At 42.6% G+C, this 24397-nt stretch overlaps 3 protein-coding genes across 10 annotated transcripts in view; 1 reads left to right on the top strand and 2 right to left on the bottom strand.

Moving 5' to 3' along the window:
- Positions 1-388: 388 nt before the first annotated feature.
- alpk2 (alpha-kinase 2) lies at positions 389-11617 on the bottom strand. 3 transcript variants are annotated; one of them, XM_037117931.1, is made up of 12 exons: positions 11567-11617; positions 10638-10741; positions 7035-9080; positions 4069-5578; positions 3795-3942; positions 3426-3553; positions 3284-3328; positions 2873-3171; positions 2142-2230; positions 1820-2037; positions 1681-1729; positions 389-1598 (listed from the first exon to the last, which is right to left on the bottom strand). In XM_037117931.1, the coding sequence occupies exons 3-12, from the start codon at positions 8880-8882 to the stop codon at positions 1391-1393; spliced, it is 4542 nt and encodes a 1513-aa protein (XP_036973826.1). In that variant the 5' UTR covers positions 8883-9080; positions 10638-10741; positions 11567-11617; the 3' UTR covers positions 389-1390. The 3 variants fall into 3 exon arrangements, with proteins under 3 accessions (XP_036973826.1, XP_036973825.1, XP_036973827.1); XM_037117930.1 differs by lacking the exon at positions 11567-11617 and having other exon boundaries at positions 10638-10876; XM_037117932.1 differs by lacking the exons at positions 389-1598; positions 1681-1729; positions 1820-2037; positions 2142-2230; positions 11567-11617 and having other exon boundaries at positions 3067-3171; positions 3426-3548; positions 10638-10886.
- Positions 11618-15469: 3852 nt separating this feature from the next.
- On the bottom strand, positions 15470-20762 carry oacyl (O-acyltransferase like). 3 transcript variants are annotated; one of them, XM_037117848.1, is made up of 15 exons: positions 20673-20762; positions 19442-19575; positions 19254-19332; positions 19021-19156; positions 18708-18910; positions 18121-18333; positions 17937-18039; positions 17749-17850; positions 17497-17662; positions 17339-17418; positions 16625-16735; positions 16351-16474; positions 16021-16207; positions 15789-15931; positions 15470-15697 (listed from the first exon to the last, which is right to left on the bottom strand). In XM_037117848.1, exons 2-15 carry the CDS (start codon positions 19553-19555, stop codon positions 15593-15595), a joined length of 1866 nt encoding a protein of 621 aa, XP_036973743.1. In that variant the 5' UTR covers positions 19556-19575; positions 20673-20762; the 3' UTR covers positions 15470-15592. The 3 variants fall into 3 exon arrangements, with proteins under 3 accessions (XP_036973743.1, XP_036973745.1, XP_036973744.1); XM_037117850.1 differs by lacking the exon at positions 20673-20762 and having other exon boundaries at positions 19021-19094; positions 19442-19477; XM_037117849.1 differs by lacking the exon at positions 20673-20762 and having other exon boundaries at positions 15471-15697; positions 19446-19507.
- The window catches only part of LOC119030351 (gastrin-releasing peptide), a 27581-nt gene continuing 23390 nt past the window's right edge, over positions 20207-24397 (top strand). For 2 of the 4 annotated variants that reach the window (XM_037117854.1, XM_037117853.1), the window contains exon 1: positions 20208-20564. In XM_037117854.1, coding sequence (XP_036973749.1) covers position 20564 — 1 coding nt within the window. In that variant the 5' untranslated portion in view covers positions 20208-20563. Of the gene's footprint in view, positions 20565-24397 lie in introns of all 4 variants that reach the window. The other 2 variants (XM_037117851.1, XM_037117855.1) reach the window with 2 other exon arrangements.

The following is a 24397-nucleotide window of genomic DNA, read 5'->3' as shown; positions in this document are numbered from 1 at the left end:
GAGCCTCAGAGTGTGACCCACTTACTTTTGCATTCGAGGCGCTAATTCGCCGTACAGACAACCCGTCTGTTCTCACGCTGCTGCCAAGCGTCTCAGCGCGGCCGTCTGACACTTGTGATGCTGTATTTGTCTCCGAGCATGCAAATAATGTAAATAAAAGAGTGTTTTCTGTCTGTTTCTACACAGTGAACTTGTACGCATTCCTAAGAATTAAAATCTAAAAAAAAGGCAAAATGTTCTTCTTCTTTTTTTGGTGCAAAGACATACAGGTATTTTTGCACATTCACACTGGCACAGTGTCAAAACCATGACGCAACACCTGTCCTCCGTCAAACCTTTAGGTCCGAGTTGATTCAGCTTCATTAAAGACAGAAAGTCAGAACGCGTCTTCAACCAGCAACGTCTCTTTAATGAGAAGGATCCACACACTGGCCACAGCCGCACCCTGAGAGCCATCCCAGCAATCTGGGTCAGAGATTTAAAAGGCGACAGTGATATATAGAGACCATTCGAACCTGCGATTGAATATCTCGCATGCTACTGAGATCATATGGACTCTGAACGTGAGCAGATTTTACTCCTGGTGTATTGGATTTGCCGGGATCTTTGAAATGATGCCAGCCATCTGAAATCCATCTGATAGGCAGGACTGCCTCCGACATTAAAAAAGAAAAAGATCGATAAACCTTCACATTTCTCTGTGAATACATTCAAAGGCGGACGTGACGCGAGCTTTGTGTGTACAAAATGTCTCCGTGTGTCTGATTCAGAAGCTTTTCTACACAAACAGTTTAAAAACATTAAAGTAAATATACGCTTGTTAAAACACCTTTGTCGCAAAAGTTACCCAAACACAATATACATCCTCTACTGCTACTGTTTCCTCCAATCAATGAATTAATAAGTTCATTAATTTAATGAACTAATCGTTTGAAAACATCACAGAAGTAAAAAAAAAAAAAAGAAGAAGAAAGAAAGAAAAACTGCATTGATCTGTAAAGAAAAGTCATCGCATGTCACCAATAAAGCAAATCTCTAAGACATCACAGTTCAACGCTGCAGACGAACGCGTCATCCTCATCGTCAGTTTCAAGTGTTTGTTAAAGTTGTCACAGTTTTCTCGAAGCTAAAGTTTCGTCTCTCAGATCACACACACTCTCTCATATAGAAATCTGCAATAAAATAAAATATATCTCTAAAAGTGTCCGACGTGAGATGAAGTTTGTATCCCGTCAGAGTCAAATATGTCCTTGTCAAAAAACTTTGGGCAACTTTCCAAACTCTGCGTGACGAGATCTGACGTGAGTGAAGCGAATCACCCAAAAAAAAAAAAAAAACCTCACGACATTCAAGAAAACAATGAATCCCAAAGTCCAGGACTCTCCTGCTATTATGACTTGCCCTTCACTGTTGGCCCGAATGTTTTCTTCTTGGGTGCAGTGGACGGTTGGGGTTTGGGTTTCGGAGCCGACGCGGGCTTCTTCGGTTTCGGCTGCAGGGATTTGAGGCCCAGGATCTCACAGTACTTGTTGCACTGGTGCAGGGCTTTAAACTGGTCAATGAAGGAGGTGGCACAGTTTCCTTTGAAGCCTTTGTATCTGAAAAAGGGAAACATTACCAATACATCAGTTAGCACGTTAGCAATTCACATCTGTTAGCGGTTTTATAAAAAATACTTACCCTTTCTTACAGGTGGCTATTCCCACGTCAGTAAGCCTCATTCCCACTCCTGCAAACCAAACATTCAGACTGTAATTACTGCAAATAATAAAACGATCATTGCCGACATTTATTCAGTCCTCGGGGTTGTTTTCCTAACCTTGCATGTCAGTGACCAGCAGGTTGCCCTCAGTCTTGTGGTAGACCCAGTGCTGGAACGCGCAACACTTCTGTCCTGCCTCCGAGTCGCGTCTCCTCAGGTTGATCTCTTTGCCGTCCTTGACTGAATACTTGACAAAGTCCCCGATCAGCTCTTCCTCCAGCGTCGCGTACGGGATGTCATTGGACGGACGGTGGACCAGGTAGATGGGAATGATCCTGGCAGAAGCATGAAACGAAACTTTGAGCTCGAGTTCTACGTGGTTCTTGGATAATATGAAGGCTGCAGAGAGTTTGAACAGCCTGTCGTATGTGTCACTCACTCTGGGATCTCGCCGAAGGCTTCAATAGACTGAGCCTCAGTGGTGTAGGACTTGATGTACTCTCTCGCTGTGTTCTGGACCTGGCACTCCTACAGAGCAGAAGAAAAGTTTATCATACTGCAACTACTCCCTGTATTTAAAACACTATAATTAATAGAGACATTGTAAAAAAGCCTCAATAAATAGATTGTGTTTGCTCCGTTCCTGTTCTTCTTAGTGGCACTTCATGGATGTTTTCCCAAGCAAAATCACATTTTTAGGTCATAAATGCAAAAAACAAACAAGCAAAAGTAAAATCCTTTGTTTTTAATGTTAGATTTAAAGGCCTTTGTTCATTTTAATCAATAATCTTGGATATGCCAGTAGGCAGACTTTTCTTTTAAGCTAAACAAGACCTTTTTTAAATACATTTTTAACCCATAAATACAATTTGATGTATAACATATTCTACAGGCCATAATTGGCTCACTGGCATGAGAAATTTGAGGGAAAGAAATAAAACCTTTACTTACAAAAATGAATTGTCTGACACTTCACTAGCAGCTATGCTAATGCTAATAATGTTGTGACTGCAGTTACGTTTGAATGACTTCATTATATCTCTATAATTTTGTGTTAGAGCCAGTGTGCTGTGACATCTAACCTGGTACCCAACAAGAAGCTTTCTGCACATAAAGCAATTATACTTTAAGCTATGACGGTGTGACATCAGAGCCCCGTGACGTCCGTACCTCTACAGCCAGGGTAAAGTTCTTCTGAATGAGCTCGTCGTTGTTCTTGGTCCCGTAGCTGATAGAATTGTGCACTTTGAGCACACAGGAGTGTCCAGGTACTAACAGGGGGATCTGACCCGCGTGCAGCTTGGTCCGGAAAGCCCGCCGATGCATCCCCTCCCCGAAGTGCACCTTCTCAGTGATGATGCTGGCAGGCTGGTTCTCTCCAAAGTGTTGGTCAGTCAGGAAGTCCTCTTTGAACATCAGCCCGGAACACTGCACGTCCTCTTCTTCCGTCCCCACCTCTACTGGGGCAGCTGGAGGAAAGACAGACGGACACAGCGTGTCAACGGTTATCTGTCGAGATCCAAAACAAAGCGGCAGACTGGTACGCGACGTAGTAAACCGAGCTCTGAAATCACAACTTACACGTGATGGTCTTTGGAGTTGGAGGGATGACAATCTCACTCAGCACTGCAAAACAGCCAGAGTCATTAAGATGCACAATTTTAACCGTGCATTTTTCTTGTTTGCGTTAGAACTAGCTGCTGTAACTATCTTGTGTTTATACCTTCGTACGTGAGCAGGTAGTCCAGGGTGGCCGATCCGTGTGAGCTGGTGAGCCGACACTGGTACTTGCCCAAGTCTTTGTGAGAGGCGTTGGAGATATTCAGCGACACTCTGCTCTCGTCCCCTGCACTTCAGAGAGAGGGACAGCGTCACAACATGCACCGCACGATGCCACAATACTACAACCGTCTGGCTGTTCAAATCATCTCAACGGTACGTATTTTATACAGACGAATGGAGAACGTTAAAGGTTTGAGTTCATCTTTAAGATCCTGTCGGGAATGGCCATGTTAAGCTGAGCTGTTATAAAATATCCAGCACAGTGGACTGTTCAACTTGAGAAAGAATCACGTAAAATGAATCTCAGTACCTCCTCTTGGTCTCAGCCAGGACGGTGCCGTCTCTGCTCCAGGTGACGGTGTGATGGGAGAAGACAGCTGAAAACTGACACCAGAGGCACAGACTCTGAGGGTCCCCGCTCACCGCCTCGGCCTGGATCGGCTTCACCACCTTGGGTTCTGCAGACGTTGTGATAATATTTGTATTGTGAGCCGAACAATGTGAGTTTACATACTGTCGTGCATGTTCTTGTGTTGATAATGTGTCACAGGGGAGCAGAAAATGGTCAACAGTTTATTCCTTACCTTCCTTCGGCGGGACTTTCTGTTTGACCACTTCACTGTACGCCTTCTTTGGCGTCGCCCCGGCGTCCGCCTTACGCTCCTCTCCCTTTGCCTTGATGGAAACATCTGCCTTCGGTAGTTTGGACTCCATAGCACTGAGAATCTTTCCGAACTTATCTCCTGACAGCCGTGGTCTTTTAACATCATCCTTCAGAGGACTGGGGACGTGTTTTACCTGGTGGTCTTTGTGATCCGGATGATGCGGAGGTTGTTCTTCCAGGGGAGCTTTAGCATCAGGTTGCTGGGCCTTTTTCTCAGCACCATGTGACTGATCACCGTCCTTTTGTGCTTTCCCAGCTTTAGCACCCAGCTTCTCCTCAAACGTATCAATCCTTCCTCTTGCCGTCTTTGGTTTCGCTCCATTCTCCACCTCGACGAGTGGCTCCCCGACGGTTTTCACGCCTGTTGCGTTCTGAGCGTGTTTCTTCTTCTTTTTCCCATGTGACTTGCACGGAGCCTTTTCAGTTGCCACACCGGTCTCGATCACCAATTTCGTCTCCTTGTCCTCAAGCCGAGCTGGAGTGTTCTCATTGGTATGATTCTCCCCTGTAAGAGGACGAGTGTCCTCATGTTTGCAGACCTGCTGGGCTGAAACGTTCTGAGAAAAGCTCTCCTGTTTCTTTGAAGCCGGCGCACCATGATGATGACCCGCCGACTTTTCCTTTTTCAAGTGTTTTTTGCCCTCTGAGGTGGACTTGTGGCTTTTGTGAGGCATCTTTTCCTGAGTCTTTGCAGATTGCACGCTGATGGGTTTCGCAGGCCTGGCTGCAAAAGGATCATTCAGATCCAAGGTGATGACTGCAATACGGTTCTCCTCTGAGATGAAGAAATGATCTGCAGGGACAACAGCCAAGTTTGACAGTTCTCTGCTGAGATCATTAATATCCTCAATTAGTGTTTTTCTTGGAGTGAAGAGACAACCTGCAGGCTCCAAGTCCCGATGTCCCTCTGATGAAGAGTCCTCAGAAGAGTCTGTTGTATTTTCCTTTTTATGAATCAACTCTTCATCGCCTTCCAAAGGAGGTTTGCCAGTAATCCCATCTGAGGTTGGCCAGAGATCGCTAGGTTGTTCACAGCTGAGGTCTCGGTTGACATCGAGAGACCTTTTGACACAAGTTTGATCTCTTTTCAAACCGCTGCTTGTCTGACAGAAGACAGTGGAGCTGATTCCAAGAGGAGCTAAGGGCATAATAAACTTGGGACTTCCCCACTGTGGCTCCAACTGACATGCACCGTCAAAGTCTGGTGAAGGGTCAGATGACACGTGTTCAGGGACATTTATATGGAGGCCAGGTTGTGTGTCCACACCTGGCACATGTGAGTGTGTGTCCAGGAAATCTTTTGAACATTCAGTTACTTCTCCTTCAACCTCGGCTGGCCCAGAGCTGCTTTTAGCTTCCTGCCTGGTCACCGAGCCCAGCTGGGAGATCCTGTGCTCCTCTGTCACTTCACACAGTCCATCTGCAAAAGGCTGACAATGAAAACAGACATGTTAATAAAAGTGTGAGGTCATTTTCACGAACATGTAAAGCTACTTCTGAGACAGACCTTTCTTTACAAGAATTTTGATCATCTTTAGCTTGACTTCGTTAGTTAGACTCCACTGAGACTGTGGTATTAATACTGTTAAAGAGCTTGGTTGGGTTAACGAGTCTAAAGCAAAAATGTTGATTTTTGAGAGTCATTCCCAGACATCTGTATTTGACGACCTGGGAATGAGCCTCAGCAATAAACACTGTTTGCTTGGACAAAGCCATTAAGTAGACGAAACTGGGCATGAGACACAAGAAGCGCAATCACCCTCCAAAATGGCTCTCCCCACCTTTTACTGAAAGTTAAAATGCAAATTATGCAGATAGCAGGTTACAAAATCACGCGTCTTTCCTAGTCCTTTTCAACAAATACCTTTCTATAGAGCCAAAACGCAGCAGTTTGTGAAACACCATGCTCCCATATCCAATCCAACAGTCCATATGTCCTGCATGCACCTGAAACCTGTACTGCTGTTGTTAAAACAGGAGCTCCAGCTGTGCCCTGTGTACCTAAGCCAATCAAAAAGCAGTCTCCGTGGGCCCCGCGGACTCGTTGGCGTCCTGATCTTGGAGTTTTAAAAGAGATGCGGGGGGAATCGTTGTGTTAAAGGGTATGTATGAAAAGAGAGAGAGAGAGCGAGAGCAAGGGAGGGTCGTGTTTCAGTCCTCAGCTGTGCTCTCCTCTCACCCCTCCACCCTGACACGCCACGGATGCATGCTATTATCATTGAACTCTCAGCTATTATTAGATGCCATTTCTGTCCATCTGAAGTTTTCCTCTCAGGCACTCCTGTTTCCTTCAGCTCACGCAGCTGTCAGTCTTTGAGATGGGAGCCAAAGGACTTATCCAATAATACAGCATCAAGCCTGGGCGACATATCTTGGGTGCAATAATGAATGGCGCCTGTCCAGTGCAAGGCGACAATACTCGTGGGTATGCCGTGTGGTGACACACGTGGATTTCACTCTCAGGACCACTCAGAACCTCCTGACAGGCTGTCAGTGCTGTAGGTATGACAACACCGACAAGGACAGCGGTGGGAATGTCTCTTAATGTTCTGGCTGTGTTTCCAAAGCACATGACTGATTTATATGTTGGCCAGCAAGTCTGATGTGAAGGTGATCGCTGTTATTCTTTCTATCATGAGGGGTGATATTTTCCACTGTTCACTCTCTCTCTCTCTCTCTATATCACACACTTCAGAACGTGTGTGTTTGGGAGTGTGTGAGCAAGCGTATGTGTGTGTGGGACCAACACACAGGTCAACAACTCAGAAAACCCACTCATATTTCATGCTGTTCACACACAGCAAAGCACAAACTTTCCAAGCTTTCTGAAATGTACAACCAAAAAGACAATACATGTATGTAGATCTTCATCATAATACATCTCACCTTGTAAATGTTGAGCTCTGTTTGTGGATTCTCCGTCTCGAAATCTGTGTCCTCTATTATATTCAGTAGGATCGGATCCTCTTCACTACCGATGAAGCTGTCCGTCTCACAGTACCCGACATATTCACCAAAGTGCGAAAGGTCCAGATCGACGGAAGAAGTCGATCCAGGGATCACATCTTCATTGTATCCTCCAGGAGAGGCCGTCGTAGCACCGGACGATCTAACGGAGTACGGGTACGTGGGACTGCTCTGGATCTCCTCTGGCTCTGTTTCTCCCTGTGTGGTAGGTGTTGTATCACACAGGGACTCGGTGCTCTGGGAGCCCTCTCTGCCTGGGAGCTCCGGTCCTTCAGCCCCTAGGCACAAAGACAGGGAGCTCTGCCCAACGAGGACGGGGCTCTCTGGGATGTTTTGCATCTTCAGAGGCTGATCCTGGACACCCATGGTCGGCTGCGATTGTGCCCGCGCTGCTGCCTCTTGACCCCCTCCTTCTTTAGATGTCTCTGTATCTATATGGGTGTTTACCTCGGCCAGTGCCTGTGTCAAAGCATCTATCTCAGCGCCTATTTCTGTGAAGGCAGCTGTGAAGTCCTCCGGGGGAGACGTGAGGATCCCAGTCCAGTCTGAGAGTGCACTTGCCCAGCTGTCCACTGACGACCACCTCTCGACCGGTGGCCCCCAACCCCTGGTGTCATCATCGGACCAGCCAATCCCTTCACCACTGTCAGGGTTGTAACTTGACACTTGTGTCTCTCTTGTGGGAAAAGACAAGCCACCGGTGGCCGTGAGCCCTCCTTGCATCACAGGATGTCTTGTCTTGTCCAAATCGACCCCATCTTCTGTGTCCTCGCCTGCCAGATACTGGCATGCGTCCAGCCACAGTTCGAGCGGGCTGTCGCTGCGCCATGGCTTGGGGGTTACATCGGTGACCTCTGCTGTCTCTTGGCTCGCATCATTTCCTGACATCAGGCCTGTCTCACAGGCATTAACGGCAGGTGGCTTTAGCCTTGTGCGCTGGCTCACGTCTGACTCATAGTTCAGCATAGCTCGTGCCTCGCTAGAGCCGCGCTGACATTGAGTCTCCGCATTTTCTGAATCGCGCATCAAGTCAAATGTATCGCACTCAGGGTCTGTTTGTGATAATGTTTGGTATTCGTGACATTTAATCTCCCCTGGATCAACATCAGGGTTCAGGATGAAGCCCTGTGTCTCACTTTCAAAGATGTAAAGGTCTGTCATAGGTGCCGTATCGCTCTCTAAACTATCTGACTGATGTGATAACGACCTCAATAGAGAAGTGACTTTACTGTGGTCAGAGCTGAAGCTGTGGTCAGAGAAAGGCTCGGTGACAGATGGCTCCATCGAGCCCTCAGAGGCAGAGGACATTGCGCCACAAGGTTGAGGTATGAGAGAAAAGGAGAGGCCTGGATCACTGACGGTGAACTCCAATTCAGGTCGTGTGGTAATAAGATCATGAGAGAGTTGAGGTAAAAGAGGTAATACAGGTTCTGATGAACCAAAATAGCTACAAACCCTGCGTTCGTCATCCTCTGGCGCAGATTCTGACCAACATGACAAACACTCTGAGATATTATAGCTGGATGACACAGACTTCAGACGGTCTGAGTCAGTGCTTTTCTCCCGAGGGAGGAATTTGGAAACGTTTGACAAAGTCTCGGTTGATTCGTCAGCGAGGTCCGCGGGATCTGACACAGTCTCTGCTCCCGTCTCGGCTGCAGACAGAGTGTTATCTGTGAGACTGTGCAGAACAGAGGGAGAATCTAAATCCCCTCCTTCTGCTGGTGACCGTGTTTGGTCATCCGTGTCAAGTAGTGACAGATCCATTCTCTTGGATTGCGACTTCTAGCTGTGCTGCTCGAGGAGGTTGTCAGCAGCGAGACTCCCGCTGTCAAGCAACAACTTTAGGCCAAGTTTCGGGACAAATGGGACAAAGTTCTGTAAAAACATGATCTGTGCCTGGCTTCGGCCGTGTCATTTCCTCCCCTGGGTTCAACTGTGTCCTTGTGTTTTTGGATTCAGTACCTACAAAATGAAGCAAGCCATTAACAGAGATTAGACATATTTCACAGCGAATCTGCAAAACAGTCTGACGGTAGAATAATCTCCGATCTGAGGCTCATGTGTGTATTTAACCTCCTCTGTAGGGGCCCACTATCTCCCTCTTTCTGCTTATCTTAGTTGCAGGAGACCCCCCCTCTGAATGGCACGTTACATCTATTTTCGAAGCTTTTAAAGGAGGCTTGACATACTTTATCAACAGGAAACCTTCCTGTTGTTGTTCCTTTAAAGCTGATTAAAATGTCTGGGGTGTGGTGTTGGTGCTGCTACCAGTTACATACTACAATTCAGCCAAGAATCTGCAGCTCTTGATGGTTAGTAACCCAAATATTTTGCAATAGCGACACGTAGCTGTGTCTTGAGAGCACCTATTTCACGACTGCCCGTGTTTGCCCACTACCTGACATTCGTGCGCAGATGTGACATGAAGTGTTGAGAGGGTAGGCTTCGAAATATGCACCCTGATATACAAGATAGAAGGGACGGGAGCTGGTGGCACAGACGCTGGAAAAATACCAGCACATCTTCACCCATGACCTGCATTTGTCAGATTCCAGCTGCCGTGAAGGACACCTAGCTGGGCCATCGAGCCTCGGATGTTTACTACGGATTACATGATTCTAAATTTAGTAGGTCTATTGACAAACACGTTGCATATTAAAAACTACAAAATTTTCAGGCTGTAAAAAAGTGAAATCAGTTAATAGTAACCTGTTACAAATTATCTTCATACTTTTAATAATGAATCCAATCCAGTGTGCCACAATCACATTTAGTGCCCTGACTCTATATTTAGACTTGATCATCACATGCAGGATATCAGAGTTGTAACCTACTTTTAGGAGGCACATCCAAGTTATAAATTGAACAGAAAACCCTTGTCGGTGCGGTTGATAAGCTCGTTCGATGTGATTTGATCTGTACTGACATTAGACAACAATAAAGCTGTCGGCACCTCAGCGTGACTGAGAGCAAGAAAGTGTAATTCGATGTCATCTTCACTATCTGTGCCAAAATAGATCCATCCCCCCTCCCCAAGAGCCCGCTGTATCTTTAAAGCTCCTGTAGGTGAATGACTAGCTTGAAAAGACTTGAGCTCAGAGACTTATTACTGAGTGGACACAGTTTTGAAAATAAACAACGCAAGCTGCCTCAAAATATGAGACTTGCTCAACACTGACAGCTGCAAATGAGCAGGAATTTTAACAAAATACACTAATATTCACCAATTATGTCTAAAATACTTGAAAAAAAGTGTTAATCACATCTATCATGCAGCATAGCAGAGAGCGTGTGTGTGTGTGTGTGTGTGTGTGTGTGTGTGTGTGTGTGTGTGTGTGTTGGCCTATAAGTGGTGTTGTAACAGATGAAAGCAGCATAAAACATTTACTAATCCCAATAAAAGCCACAAACAAATGTCCAACAAGTTCCCTAACAGCTGACTCACACATGATAACAGTATTATTAAAACAGTTGTTGTAGCCTGCAAAGGGGATTTCCAGTCATTCAGGTAGTACTTACCCTTTTCATAGCTGTGCGGTTGAGGACATAGACCTGTGATGTTGGACTCCAGTATGAGCTCAGGCAGAGCCGGCGGTCTCGGGGTGTGAGTCTATATTTAACCGCTGTCCCCCGCAAGTAGTACAAAGTCGGTTACCTGATATTGTAGACATGTGCCGATCTTGAACATTTAACGCTCCATATCTGTATTTACAGGCTGTTTCAGTGTCGGCCTGCTTAAAACAAAAATATATTGGCTTGTGGTTATTATGGTTGTAGATGTAATTAAGGGGATTAATGAGAAACTGGGTGCTTGTCACACACTTGATTGTGTCAAAACTACACACGCTTTACACAGGGAGGAAATAACCCAAATAATATACATTTTCTCAAGGTTACAAAAGGCTTGTAGAAGGTAAGCTTGTAAATATTATGTGTAAAAGTATCTTATAAATCCACGTACCTTCACACTGGGCAGTTTCATCCCGTACGGTGGGAAACTCAAATATATAATTTACATAAACATTAAGGAATCTGACAAAGTTATCATTATACTGCTTCCTGACAGAAAGTATGATGTTTAATGAACATGTGGATTGGCACTGGACCATATTTCAAAATAAAATAAGATAAAAATAACATGTGGCTGTTTGACAACTGTTAACACTGAGCCACTTCCCTAGCAATCATTGCCATTTGATTACATCCCGTGCTATTCACTTCTACACTCAGAATTGTGTGTTGAGAATGTGCATCGATATATAAAAATCAATTAACAGCTTTCTTATAGTTTTGTTTAAGATGTAACTATGTCATTTGTCTTAGCTAGAAAGTTGTTGGATGCTAACCTTAGCATCTCAAAGTGGCTAATGGGTTGTCATATTTCATAGAAACTAAGCTTATGTTATCTTTAGTTTAGCATTTAGTGGACTGCGCTCTCATCCACTTACCCTCACGTTCACACAGCGGCCATTTTCCTCTGATTTTGGGCTCAGCGTTGGAGTCTCAATTACAGGCAATTAAACATAATGAATCTGACAAATTGTTGTCACCTCACTGCTTCACAATTGACCAGCAACTGAAAAGATGATCGACAGTGAAAGTCTTAAGTGACAAACAACACATTTGATAACCATTAGCTGACGTTAGCATTCAGACACTTCCTAGCTAACATTAGAGTTTCATTACATTCAGTGTTTTTCACTTCCAGCCCAAAATAAATGTGGTGAGAACGTGCATGATATGTTGTTATTAATTTATGCCTTTCCTGTCATTTACACCACATGGTATTGTCAGCTAGGATGCTGACGTTAGCTAATGGATTATCAAATACGTTGTTGTATGTTGAAATATGGCCCCATGTCTGTCTGGATTTTCACCATTCATAATGTTGTCAGTTGTGGATCGATAAGTAAAGTGATGAAATGACAACAGTTTGTCAGATTTCTTACATTTACAGGATGTAACCTTGAACACAGCAGTACAGCATTCGAGCTTTCCACCCTGAACATGGTCCATACAAGTGGAGAGAAGCGAATAAATGCAAAAAAACCATCCACTTGCTGCAGAGTTGAGCCTGGAAAATCAAATAGCTGACAACAATTTATGCTATTAGTTGTTTTCCACAAAAACACATTACTACAAAGTGAACTCCTGTGATACAAACATGCCTTTAAAGTGCACCTGTGAATATCTGGCAATCATTAACACTCCACTCTGGCAACAATGCCTTGTCGTGACCAAAACAACCCTAATGAGGCCAGCTCATTGTTGGCTTTTATGGAAATGTATTAGTAGTCAATTATCTCGCGCTAGCGTGACAGTGATTCAATGTGACTTTGCCTCTCATTCAGCCAAATCGCTCATCTAATGAGCAGTGAACACAAGCCCTAATGATATTAATGGCAGGTCACTCTCCAGTAATTTGAACAGTTCAGTAATTTAGTTGAAAGTGATAATGATTCTGGGAAACAGCAATTTGGAAAGCTTAAATCAGAACAGTTTGCAGCAAGTGAATAGACGGTGTTTATTCTTCCCGACAGCATCTAGTCATATTGAACCTCCTTAAGAAAACTTGACACTGTGTGTTTTTTGTTTGTTGTGGAGTTGTTAACTTGTCTTTCAGGAAACTGCTTACTTAACGTTCTTTCATAATGCCGCTGAAGGACAATTCTGTGACCAAAAATTATTTACAGCTCTTACATAATTGCTGCTGTGACAGGTGAGGGGGAGCGGATACTCTTCCTGCTTTAAAATCATCACATTGTAAATAGTCAGAGGCACACCATTAAAACAGCAACGTCTCAGGTCAGATTTTAAACAAAATAAATAAATAGAATAGACTATTTAAGACAGACTAAACAGAGCACTGACCCCCTCTATGCTGGCAAAGCACTGTGTGAAGTCACTATTGTGAGTGTGTGTGTGTGCGTGAGAAACCAGTGACGAGTTTTGTGCATGAATCACACACATACACACACACACACACAGAAGAGAACAGACTAGGATGACGATACAAACTAGTAAAATGGTGTCATGTCCTTTTGCTCTTTCAGGCCTGTTATGTAACAGTTGTAGGTTCACACCTGTCCTGTTCTTGTGGTGCCTTGTAAATCTACTAAGCAACAGGAGGAATATTAATGGACTGTTAGCACATGTTGCATGTGTGTGGGGGGGTTGTTGTGTACTTAGTTTTATTTGAACTGCTGTAACTGTATAGTTAAATTACTTAAAAACAGGGTCTTTTGTAATGAAATGAGTTTCAAATGATTCTTTATTCAAAGGAGCGATGTAGTTAGACCACTCAAAATAAGATTTACATAACTTTAATTGCATCACTGAGGACTCGACTTGAATATTGGAGGACTTGTTATGATGTTATTCTGCTACCTGAGAAACATATAATATGAAAATTATCTGCTCTGTGCTATCAAAATTTAATCAACAAAAATTCACTCACAACGAGGATAAAGAAAAGACTATGAAAATTCAAACTACAAACTCAAAATTCCTAACCAGAAAAATTACAAAGAAAACTCACTCTCCACGAGAGGCAAAATACAGAATAATAAAACATGAAATATACTTAACACGACTAGGATCTTGGCTGTGGTTCAAGGCTTTAGTACGCGACATGAAAGACGAAATACTTAGGCGACGAAGACAGGGGAAGACAGAGACTATATACACATGAGGGAGGGGAACACAGGTGGAAACGATCAGGAATCAGGGATGACGTCAGACCAGGGACACAGAAGGAAGGGCAAGTGACCTGAAACGAAAGGAGAGTTAATTTCAAAATAAAACAGGAAGTTCACAAGACAGATCCCAAGACAAGACAACCTCACCGCGATGTGACATATAGTATTTTACTTCTGGTCCAGTTTCTCCTAATTTGGTAAATGTGAATGTTTTTGGTGAATTGAAAGACCTCATACTGGGAGCTCAGAAATTCCAACTTCCCATCATTAGTGTTCCTTTAGGGGCTTCTACTTCTTAAGCTTAAGCTTAAGGCTGCAAAATGCAAAGCCGCAAAGATGAAAACAGGCTGTATTTCTCATGAAAAATCTTTGAAGAGATAAAACATATACAGTAATTGAAATTAGCTCAACCTTAAACATCCAAAGCTTTTAAATGTGACATACATGTCAATGCAGCAGTAATATGCGTACATAAACATTGTATGAGAGTGAAACACTGACAGGGGTCATTTTGTTAATAAAATAATAAAAGTAGAGTTTTAATGAAGGACTGGAACTTGTATTTTCAGTGTGCTATTACTTCTTTTAAAAGGGGTATTAGTATAGTATATCTTTTAAATGAGAGCATAAATATGGAATCATGCAACATAAAAGTCATCTGGCAGCAACAGTCATAACAAACAAAGTCCTGGTGTTTAGAGTTTGGTGTTTCTTGATCCAAAATCGTTGTTTGACATTCGAAATTGCTCGAACAGTCTCTGACACGTTACGCCGTCTTGAGCATGTTGTTGTGGGGATCTTGTAGTCATAGTGAGAGAGGTGTCATCTTACCAGCAGCGAGATATATTTTTACACCATGTTGTTGCACAGAGTCTGCCTCGGCCTGGCGTCTGGCCTCCTTCCCTAAAACCTCCCCCCGCCGTCAGACGGCACCGGGTGGAAAAAAACGGGGCAGCACATGTAAGAAGTGTGTGTCACAAATACGTTTTGTTTGTGTGCGTGTGTCTGAGGGGAGGGAGTCAGTTGAGGGATGCTTTTTTCCAGAACCAATTAAGGCAGGAGTGCCATAGCGGACATGCACATCTTTACTAAGCCGAAGTGCAATGAAACCCATATTTGGCTTTACTGTCGGACCACTGAACACACAGTGCTATAAATTAGACATGAACGGAAATTACGGCAAAGCATTGTGGAGAAATTGGATTGTTCTTTGCTTTTTTCTTACCTCCATCTTTGGGTCAAACATGATGCAAGGCGGAGATCTGAACAATTTAGACACAAGCGTCAATACCCCTGACAGAAGTTTATAGTCACGCTTCCTTTAAGTTTCTCTGTGATGAGTGGAGGGATCAAGTTATTTCCTTGAGGCTCTTCACATGCATTACGTAGGCCTGCATAACTTGAGCGTCAGGATGGAAACGTTGCTGGGTTGTTTTTTTTTGCGACGTGAGAAACTGAAAACCTTTGTTATGATCTCATCAGCTGAGACTGGGCCACTTATAAATTCTGACTCGCTGCCGTGGAAAGTGTTGTGTTGTCTTACATCCGAGCCGTTAATAGGATTGGATGTGGATGGCGGGGGGGGGGATGCTTTGGTTACAAGGAAGTCAGTCACACGAGTGTTGCAAGAAAAACTTCCTTTTATTTCTTTTATTTAAAGAAACAGGTTTTTTTTTTTCTACAAAAGTAGAATTGAACAACAGTGATAGCTGAGGAGGCACAAACAAACAGAATATAAGATTAAGGATGTTAACTGGAGATGTCTTTTTGTATCTGCTATGCACTGCTCCATTTGAGGAGGACGTAGGGTTTCTCCACCAGCACAGTTAGCACGTAGCTCACCGCCAGTGTGAGCACCACGTGGCCGAGGAACAGGTACATCTGAAGAATACAGGAGACATAATACAATCTGAGAAAACCTCAATGTTAGGATCGATGGACCTGAATGAAATGTGCGCTCTGACATGCTTACAAAGTTGATGTCCGAGTAGTGGATCGGGGTCTCTTGCAAGCCGACGTAGAGGAGGATGAACACAGGGTGAGTCAGGTAGCAGGCGAAGCTGATGTTGGAGAGAGGAACCCAGAAGCCCAGTGACAAGAGGCTCTTTATAAAGCCTGGAGAAACAGAGAGAAACACAGAAGAATATATAGCATACAGCAGCTTGTTATTATTTGGGCTTTGAACGTTCCTGCTCTTGGTTTACCTCCATGACCCTCCTCACAGGCCAGTATGATCCAGGTCACAGCCAGAGCCCAGAGCGGTCTGTGCAGCCCCTGGTAGAGGGCGTGCGGCACAGACGTAGAGGCTGGAGTCTCCCTGAGGATGTAGGCCAGTCCAACCAACACGGCCATGACCGAGAGGCAGCAGAACCATCCGAGTGCTGCCTGCCACTGGAGACAGGACACAGCAAATCGGTGTGAAAGCGGCTTGGATTTTTTTGTGTGTGTGTGTGCTGGCTGGCTGGCTAATATGAGAAAATATAATTCATATAAATTGTGCGTAGTGATTGTGACATGTAATCAGATGTCCTCACCTTTTTCTTTAACAGCTGATCTTTCTTCGTTGTCAGGTATATTCCGGTCAAGATCCCTATTAGAAATGGCCCGTATCTCGTGTAGGGTTTCACATAGTAATACAAGACATAATTCTCAGATGTCCTGCGAAGGAAAGAAACAAACGAGACACAATTGGAATGGCTAGTTTGCCCTGCATCTCATTTATATTTGATTATGTTACATTCGGTGTCATGCATTTGGTTCCTAAGCAGTTTTTTGCACTAGTGCTAGTCCACCATCACAAGGTCTTACAGTGTGGATGGCTGAAAGACCGGCAGCTGCAGGAGTGCAGTTATAACAACACTGCTCACAGTGGTCATCACCAGGAGGCCTCCAGCGACGACCGTAAACACACCTCTGTTTCTGATAAACAAAAGATCACAGTACTCGAGTTGTGGTGTGAAAAGTGGCCCCGGTGGTGGCGATGAGTCAAACATGTACGGTATTTTTTCCAAGGAAGAAATCTGACTTAAAGGTTGAGTGAGTAGGATTTAGAGAAAGTTCATTAGCCCCTGACTTTCCCTCCCTTACAATGGCAGCTAAAAATACAAAAATCCCTGACGGCCCTCTTCTGAGCCAGTATTTGGTGGAGTTACAAGCTGGAGGCCAAGCAAGTGACCGCGGCTCACAGCTGTGTTTCAGCATTTGTAAGTGTGACACCATTGGATAATTTTAAGGAGACCTCGGGACAACATCAAACCTTGTTTGTGGCGACAAAACTGGGTGTTTTTGCCAAGAAGTCAGGACATCTCTGGCCAAAGCATGATTTGTTTCCTCACCCTAACTAGACCATAAGCAGACCCCTGTCAAAACATGAGGCTGAACCCAAGGAAACTTAAAGATGCGACATAAAAACATGTCAAGTTTAACATATCAGCCAACATTTATTCTGGCAATTGGGTTGAGACTCCCTTAAATCCTACACACTGGACATTTATCTGAATAGAATCATGTGAAAGGACATACAGTCTGTAAAAGTAGACCAACAGAGGAGTGGTGGCATAACACTGGAAGTCCAGAGACAGGTACCATGTCCAGGGAATACACTGTGGAGGTTGGGAGATACATTGTCATATAGATTTCGAACTAACATACAGCACATCTGAATCACTGTCCAAACTTACTATCTCGTGGACTGGGAGGAGATTGCTAATCAGAAGTAAATTGGCCCACCAGTAACTCTTACAGTCCATCATTGTATCTACAAATGGGAACCAGTAGGGTCCCCACTGGACCAGAGAGATGAGGCCAATGGTTAGGCACATAATAAACAGATGCAGGGGTTGAATCCTGTTGAAGGACAAAGAGAACACACATTTACATCACCAGTAAAGCAGACAGATCATCATAACTTAATTTACGGCAACACACAGCACCTTTTAATCCGTCTGAAGAGGTAGTCAGCCACCACACTGGGGCTCAGTTTGTCCTCAGCCCTGTCGATTAAGCCCAGCAGAGACTTCGCACTGAGCAGACCCCTGCAACACAAAAGCTGCTGTCGAAAAACTTAAACCTCACAATAATAGATGTATATTTTTTAATATCTCTGCTGTTTCAGTCTTACCCTAGAAGCAAAAAGGTGTCCACAGCCAGAAAAACAGGTCCGCTCATTGTAAGCACGTACAGAGGGTTCCTCTCAACCGTTTTCCTCCAGTTTTTGTAGTTGTCTACAATGGAGACGACGCAGTGTGAGAACTGAAAAGACACACAAACTGAATGAGAATATCGCAGAGAGCCTTGACATATACCCAGGTTGTTTATGACGGAGAACTGTGCCGAGTGTCCACACATGATCCACAACAGGCTGAGAACACGGATTCCATTCAGGGAGGAGTAGCCTCCTCCTGGGATGGTTGAGGAGGTGCTGAAGACGCCCTGGCTGGTAGTTTGAAGAGCGAACACCTGAAGGCAGCGGTACATGCAGCTTCGAGGGAGACACAGTGGAGCGCCGCTGGGGCTGTCTACGAAAGACAATGTTCAGTAAAGCAATGTCTAAATATTAATACAATCTGTGTCTCATTTCTGCTGAATATATAAGCTTTGTTGTTCAATGAACGGTTGAGCGGTCAGAACATCTCGAGCAACAATTGTGTTGACAAAACAGGGTTTTAAGCCGTAAAATGATGTTTACCTAACCTTAACGAAGTGGTTTTTGTTGTCAAAAGATACAACTTAACCAAAGTTTGAAATGCAACATAAGGAAATCTGACATTTCAACATATCTGTGGCTTGAAGAAACGTACACTAGCCTGTAGTTGATCTTCCAATTGCTGCAGAGCTTCACGCTAGTGATGCATCACCTGGTAAATACTTTCAGGAAACACATTGTACTTACCATTACCATTTTCTTCAAAAGTGTTACTATTTATTTCACTGCTGGAGGGGCCGTTGGTCTTCATGGTCCCATAAAGGTGAAGGTCGGTGTTTAAACGGGAAGACTCTGCCGTTGGACTCACTTCTCTGCTCCGCTGCCACCTCATTATAGCTGTAAACACGGTCGCAGCAAGAGGAATTGCAACCATCACACAGCAGACAAACCTGCAGGAGGAAAGCTATCTGTTTTAGGTGATGATCAAGCAAGCGCAGTGGGTAATATTACAAGTTCACACGCAGATAGGACAATACAGAGGGTAAAATTATATACTGACAGGCAGGTGACATCTGAGGCATCAGGTGAACTGGTGTTGGACAGACAGTGGGTCATGATCAGCTCCTGAGAGGACTGATTGAGCAAGATGGGAGGTAAAGGAGGAATGAGGGACATCTGATCAGTGTGAAGGTTCCCTGTTAAGTCACAATTAAAATAAAAAAACAAGTATCACATCGGTTGCATGATACTGATGAAAGCACAGAAAACAAAATAAGAATTTTGAACACTGACCGTACAGCACCAGCATTTCTACATCTGCTTCCCCGCAGGAGTCAGGAACACAAATACCCACAAAGTACTGGACTGTTCCCTATACGGTAGTAAAAAAAATAAATAAATAAAAAAACTTTGTTAAAGATCAGATCTGCCTGTCCCGATGACATTTTATCTCCTACGATTATATTTGTTGTTGTTGTTACCTGCCTAAGGAACACCTGGCAGTACTGTCCAGAGAAGGTTGGACCGTGGGCAGTGTGACACTCCTTCAGCAGGCCAGGCTGGTTGGTATTACCTCCTTCAACATTGCTCCCCATCTTTCCAAAAGCGTCGTACACTGACACACAATACACCACCAGACAACACGCAAATGTAACTTAGTGCATTCAAACCACACAGTCCATTTGATTGAATTCGACCAATTTCTTTCACAACCAAATACGTAAAATGACATTTTGATGACTGATTATGACTGCTGTGTGTGTTAATATTATTATTGTTTGTGCCTAAAAGTACTGCAATCGTTGCTATTTTATATTAGAAAATGCATTTTGTTCAACTGGTAGTGACTGTTCATGCATTTTCTCTACAGTGTTTTCACTGATGAACAAAACAACAGCAAGGAGATGAGGGAAGGAGATAAAGTCTCCAGACTCCGTTATGAAAAAACTCAATTTAAGGAGTTGTTGAGCGAGGAGAAACTTTCTAAACCTTGTTAAGCAAAGTTTCTGAAAAATTCTCAATAATTTGGGCCTTGTTGTAAATTCGGCGTATATTGTAGCCTCGTTTTAGGGGGTGTTGTAGTTCCTGCATCCCGCATTAATCATCAACAACATCATCCGCATCCATGTACTTCCCCATTTTCCATTCAGCTTGCTTCAACTGGTGAAACAGCGCCCCCCTCCATTGTAACGGCTGGTCAATTACAGTCAGTTTGTGTGGTCAACAACGGTATTGCACCCTAACCGAATGACAGGTGAGTTTGGCGTACTTTCATTACTGGCGTCAAGTGTCAAGCAATCAGATTCAGTCACTAGTGATACGACTTTAAACATTTAAATGAATAAGTATCGGGTAAAAGAAAGTCTTAATTAAAAGTTGAAGCCATCATATTATGGCCTCACAGTAAACAGCAGTGTGTTAATATTTTAATGTGACATAAATTAGCTTGTTTTTCAGTGTCGCTAGCTGCCGTGGCGGTGAGACTAGTTGGCTAGCAGCTAGCTAACGTTAGCGAGAGAGAGTTCTAGTAACGGAAACACAGTTAGTGTAAGAAGATTAGACGACGTGGATATGGATTTCTTCTTCTGCATCTTCATAACCAAAGTGAGTGGGATACACCCTCTGTCTATATCTGTATCTATCTGTCTTATGTCTAACTGTATCTCTGTATACAAATACTTGAGGTAATGTAGTAATTGAACGTTACATTACCTTGTTTGGTTGGTTGGTTGGACTGTGAAGCTAATGTTGCTGCCCTGTTTACATAGAACTGGATAAAGCTTCAAGGGACATAAGCAATTTGTGATTTCTCAAATTTTACATTTTAAAGGTTGTTGGGCATCAGTAATGAACTGTAACTCAGTACATTTACTCTAATGCAATTTGGAGGTACTTATACTTAACTTGATTATTTCCATTTTCAGCGTTTTAATACTTCCAGTTCACTAGTTTAGTCCACCTACTGTATGTATAAACATATAGGCCTAAATGTGTAACATACTTCTACTTTTACTTTTGATACTTAAAGGAGCACTATGTAGTTTTGGAGAAGAAATTCAAACTCAGCATTTGTATATTTAAATTATAAATGTGTAAATATTACAAACTCAGACATATTTATCTCTTCCTTAAGTGAATTAGGATAGTACAGTCCCTAAAACACAATTTAAAGCTATAAAGGTGGCAGGGTCCGCCAAATATAATCAAGACTTCTCACCAAAGTACTATTTCAACAGGAAATGGTCACTTTTACTCAAATATGAAATTTTGGTTGTGGTCTGTGTAGGAGAGTGTAGCATGGTATTTATTTTTGTATTCTAAGACACAACAAATATTTCTTTTAGATGTGAGCATAATTCTACTGTTATGATCGGTTAAATATTCTAAGGCAATTAATCAATTAAATATTCATCATTAACATCACTGCCGGTAATCCTGTTGAATAACATTTCTTTAGATAGCCTCTCTAACTTGGCTTCTAATGTCTAATATGAGCGCTTAGTTTAAAAGTTAATGTAACTGACTCCTCTGTAAAAAAAACCCAAACTTTTTTATAAATGCCTTTTTCAATTTTATATGGGCTTGAACCTCGAGACCCCAGACTGGAAATGCACAGGTGACTCTACAACATACAGCGAGAAAAAAGAAGTCAGCAACACTTACTGAGAACAGCATATTCCTTTGGCCTGTCCTGTTTGATTTCCCAGAGGAAATTGTTGGTATCATCCATACATCTTTGGCTCACTGTTGACGACTGTGTACTTTCCAGTGCCACACTACGCCCTTCAAACAGAAGGAACACCACCCAAAACAGTGTCATTTTAAGACTGACAGAATCTTTTTGGCAGATGTGTTTAAATAACAAAGGCTGGGGCACGTCATCATGAAGAAGGTAGCGTGAAATTCAACTTGAATGGGATGGATTGAAAAACTGCTTTGGTGACCCTGGGTCGTCCCCACCTGGTTTTCTGTGTCAGGTGTGAACAGGATTTGGTTTCATGACGATGAGAGCATAAAAGAGAAGAGCCAGGCTGTGATTATGTGACCACTCTGGATCAGAAAATTAGAGTGCAGGTCTAGTAATGATGGCTACAAGTCAGTGTCAGCCCCATCACTATCGCTGGAACAAGAGATATGATACAATACAATCCTGGCCTTGTCTGATTGCTTCAGGAATTGTTGGTAATTTGTTATGGATGATAAAAAAAAAGTGATTATATCTGTTTTTCTACTGAGTTAGTTTATACCGGAGCCATTTGTGTCAAACTAAAATATGAGAGAAGTAACCTCATAGACAGCCCAGTAATTGAGATAAGTCAACAATGGCCACTAGAGGGTGAGCTTGTCCTAAAAAACCTACACAAAAGTGCCATAACTTTACCTGGTAACAGTGAGAGGAACAACTTCTACGTTATGATCAACTAATTTTTGAACTGTTACTAGAGAGAGAAGACAATAAATTAGATACACAGACCTCCTGTTTTAAATGGATCTGCAGTCATTTAAAGCATCTTAATTGATAAGAACATTATGTTTCTTTCAAATCACATTTTCTGTTTTAGATTAGTGGTATGAAACACGTTTATGATTTTCATGATTTGAGTAGAATTAAGTATAATTTCATAGTATTTATGGTTAAATACTAAGTGTGCCACTGCCAATCACATGAAAACTTGATTGCAGGACATTAAGACATGAAACATCTGTTATGAAAATCCAAAGTTTTGATTTCAGCCTTTATGCGACAATGATCCATGACACAACAGACTGATGTGAGCATATGAGTATAAATGATCCCGAGAGGATGCCTGTTATATTTCCATTAAGAGGAGCTGACGTCTCATGTGCAGCCGACATCAGATCTCGCCCCGGCAGGTTTCATCATTTATTGACATAAAGAACAGCTTCGTATACAAGCATCAGAAATGTCTAAAAACAGCAGCAGCAGCAGCAAGACACATTATAATCAACAAACAATTCACAGACTGCTTCTCACATGCAGTTTTACAGCGCGAGACAGTTAAAGTTTTATTGTCAGAGTAGAAAAAATACTGTTCAGAAGTGAGTGAGAGTAATTGTTGATGTAATTGAACTGGTTGTCTTGTATGTCTTACTGTATATAATTCAGTTTCACAGCCAACTTTACATTCGTTGAAGTGTATCTTCAGTTTAGATATTTTTGTGTTATTCCTGTGAATGAACATTCATTATGATTTCACATTAAACTACAAACTGAAGGCAGGAAGTGTTAAATTTGAGTTGGGTGACAAAATACAGAGTAATTACAGCTTTATTTACGCTGTACTATAAGGACCGATACTGTTAAATAAAAGGCAAGTGCTTTATATGTTATAATTTACATATTCAGGTAAATAAACAGTTTTTTAAGTGAGCTGTAATCACAAAGAGCTGCCATCTATATATTAAGACAGGAATGAAAGGTTTGACAATCTTTTTAAAAATGAATTCTGAAAAGAAAATTAAAATTTGGCCCATATGCTTGTCTTTAAAAGACTCTGGTGTTAAATGTAAACATAATCATCCACAAAACTGGGAGCACTTAAACTGATTATAAATATATTTATTAACCATTTTTTTGTTGGGAATGTATTTGATACTTAAATAATAACAACTGGACAAGGTGGTATGGAGATGCAGCTAAAAATGAGCTTTGTTTTTGTCTGATTGTCTGAAATCTGATTTTTTGTTCAAGTAATTTTAGCTCAAGATTAATGCAGAGATTTTGTCGATACAATAAAAAAAGAGAGCAGAGCTAGGGTTTACTATACACTGGTTTCAAGCGTGTGCGTTAAAAGATCTTAAAATGTCTGCCCATGTCTCATATAGTATTTTTACATGTAAAAATTATATTTCATACAAAATCTCAACTGGAGTTTGATCCTTGTATGAAACCGAAGAGTACAAGGATCTGCAGCACTACATATCGAGCAATTTTATAGTTTTACAATATTTTTGCCAAATTAAGATATAACATAATGACTAAATGTAGGAATTGGCCTTGTCTTAATACTCCAAACGAATAGGGGCCAACATATGGACAGAGTAACTGCTTCTAACTGTAGCTGCAGTTAGCTGGTTAGCTCAGTTGGCTGTGCAGCTAGCAGTGTGGAATGGGAGCCTGGAGTGGGATTACGAGAAAGGACGGGTCGGGGCTAGCTGGTTAGCATGCTAACTTTAGTGGACATTTCTGTGACACAATACATAAACATGTCTGACATAATGACAAAACTCTTTACTCTTAATAAATGCTATAGGTCTGGGTGCCAATCTGCTTTTGACCCCATACTGTGATATCGATCTCGTGTCAATATTGTAAGAATGGCTATAGGCACTTTCACAATATATTAAAGCAAGCTTCTTGATAAATAATTGTTGATATTGTGGATTTAACGACTAAGTGGGTAAAGATATGAGAA

Source organism: Acanthopagrus latus, chromosome 12, assembly GCF_904848185.1.
Source record: "Acanthopagrus latus isolate v.2019 chromosome 12, fAcaLat1.1, whole genome shotgun sequence".
NCBI lineage: Eukaryota > Metazoa > Chordata > Actinopteri > Spariformes > Sparidae > Acanthopagrus > Acanthopagrus latus.
Note: the sequence above shows the minus strand (reverse complement) of the source record. Positions and strands in the feature narration are given on the sequence as shown.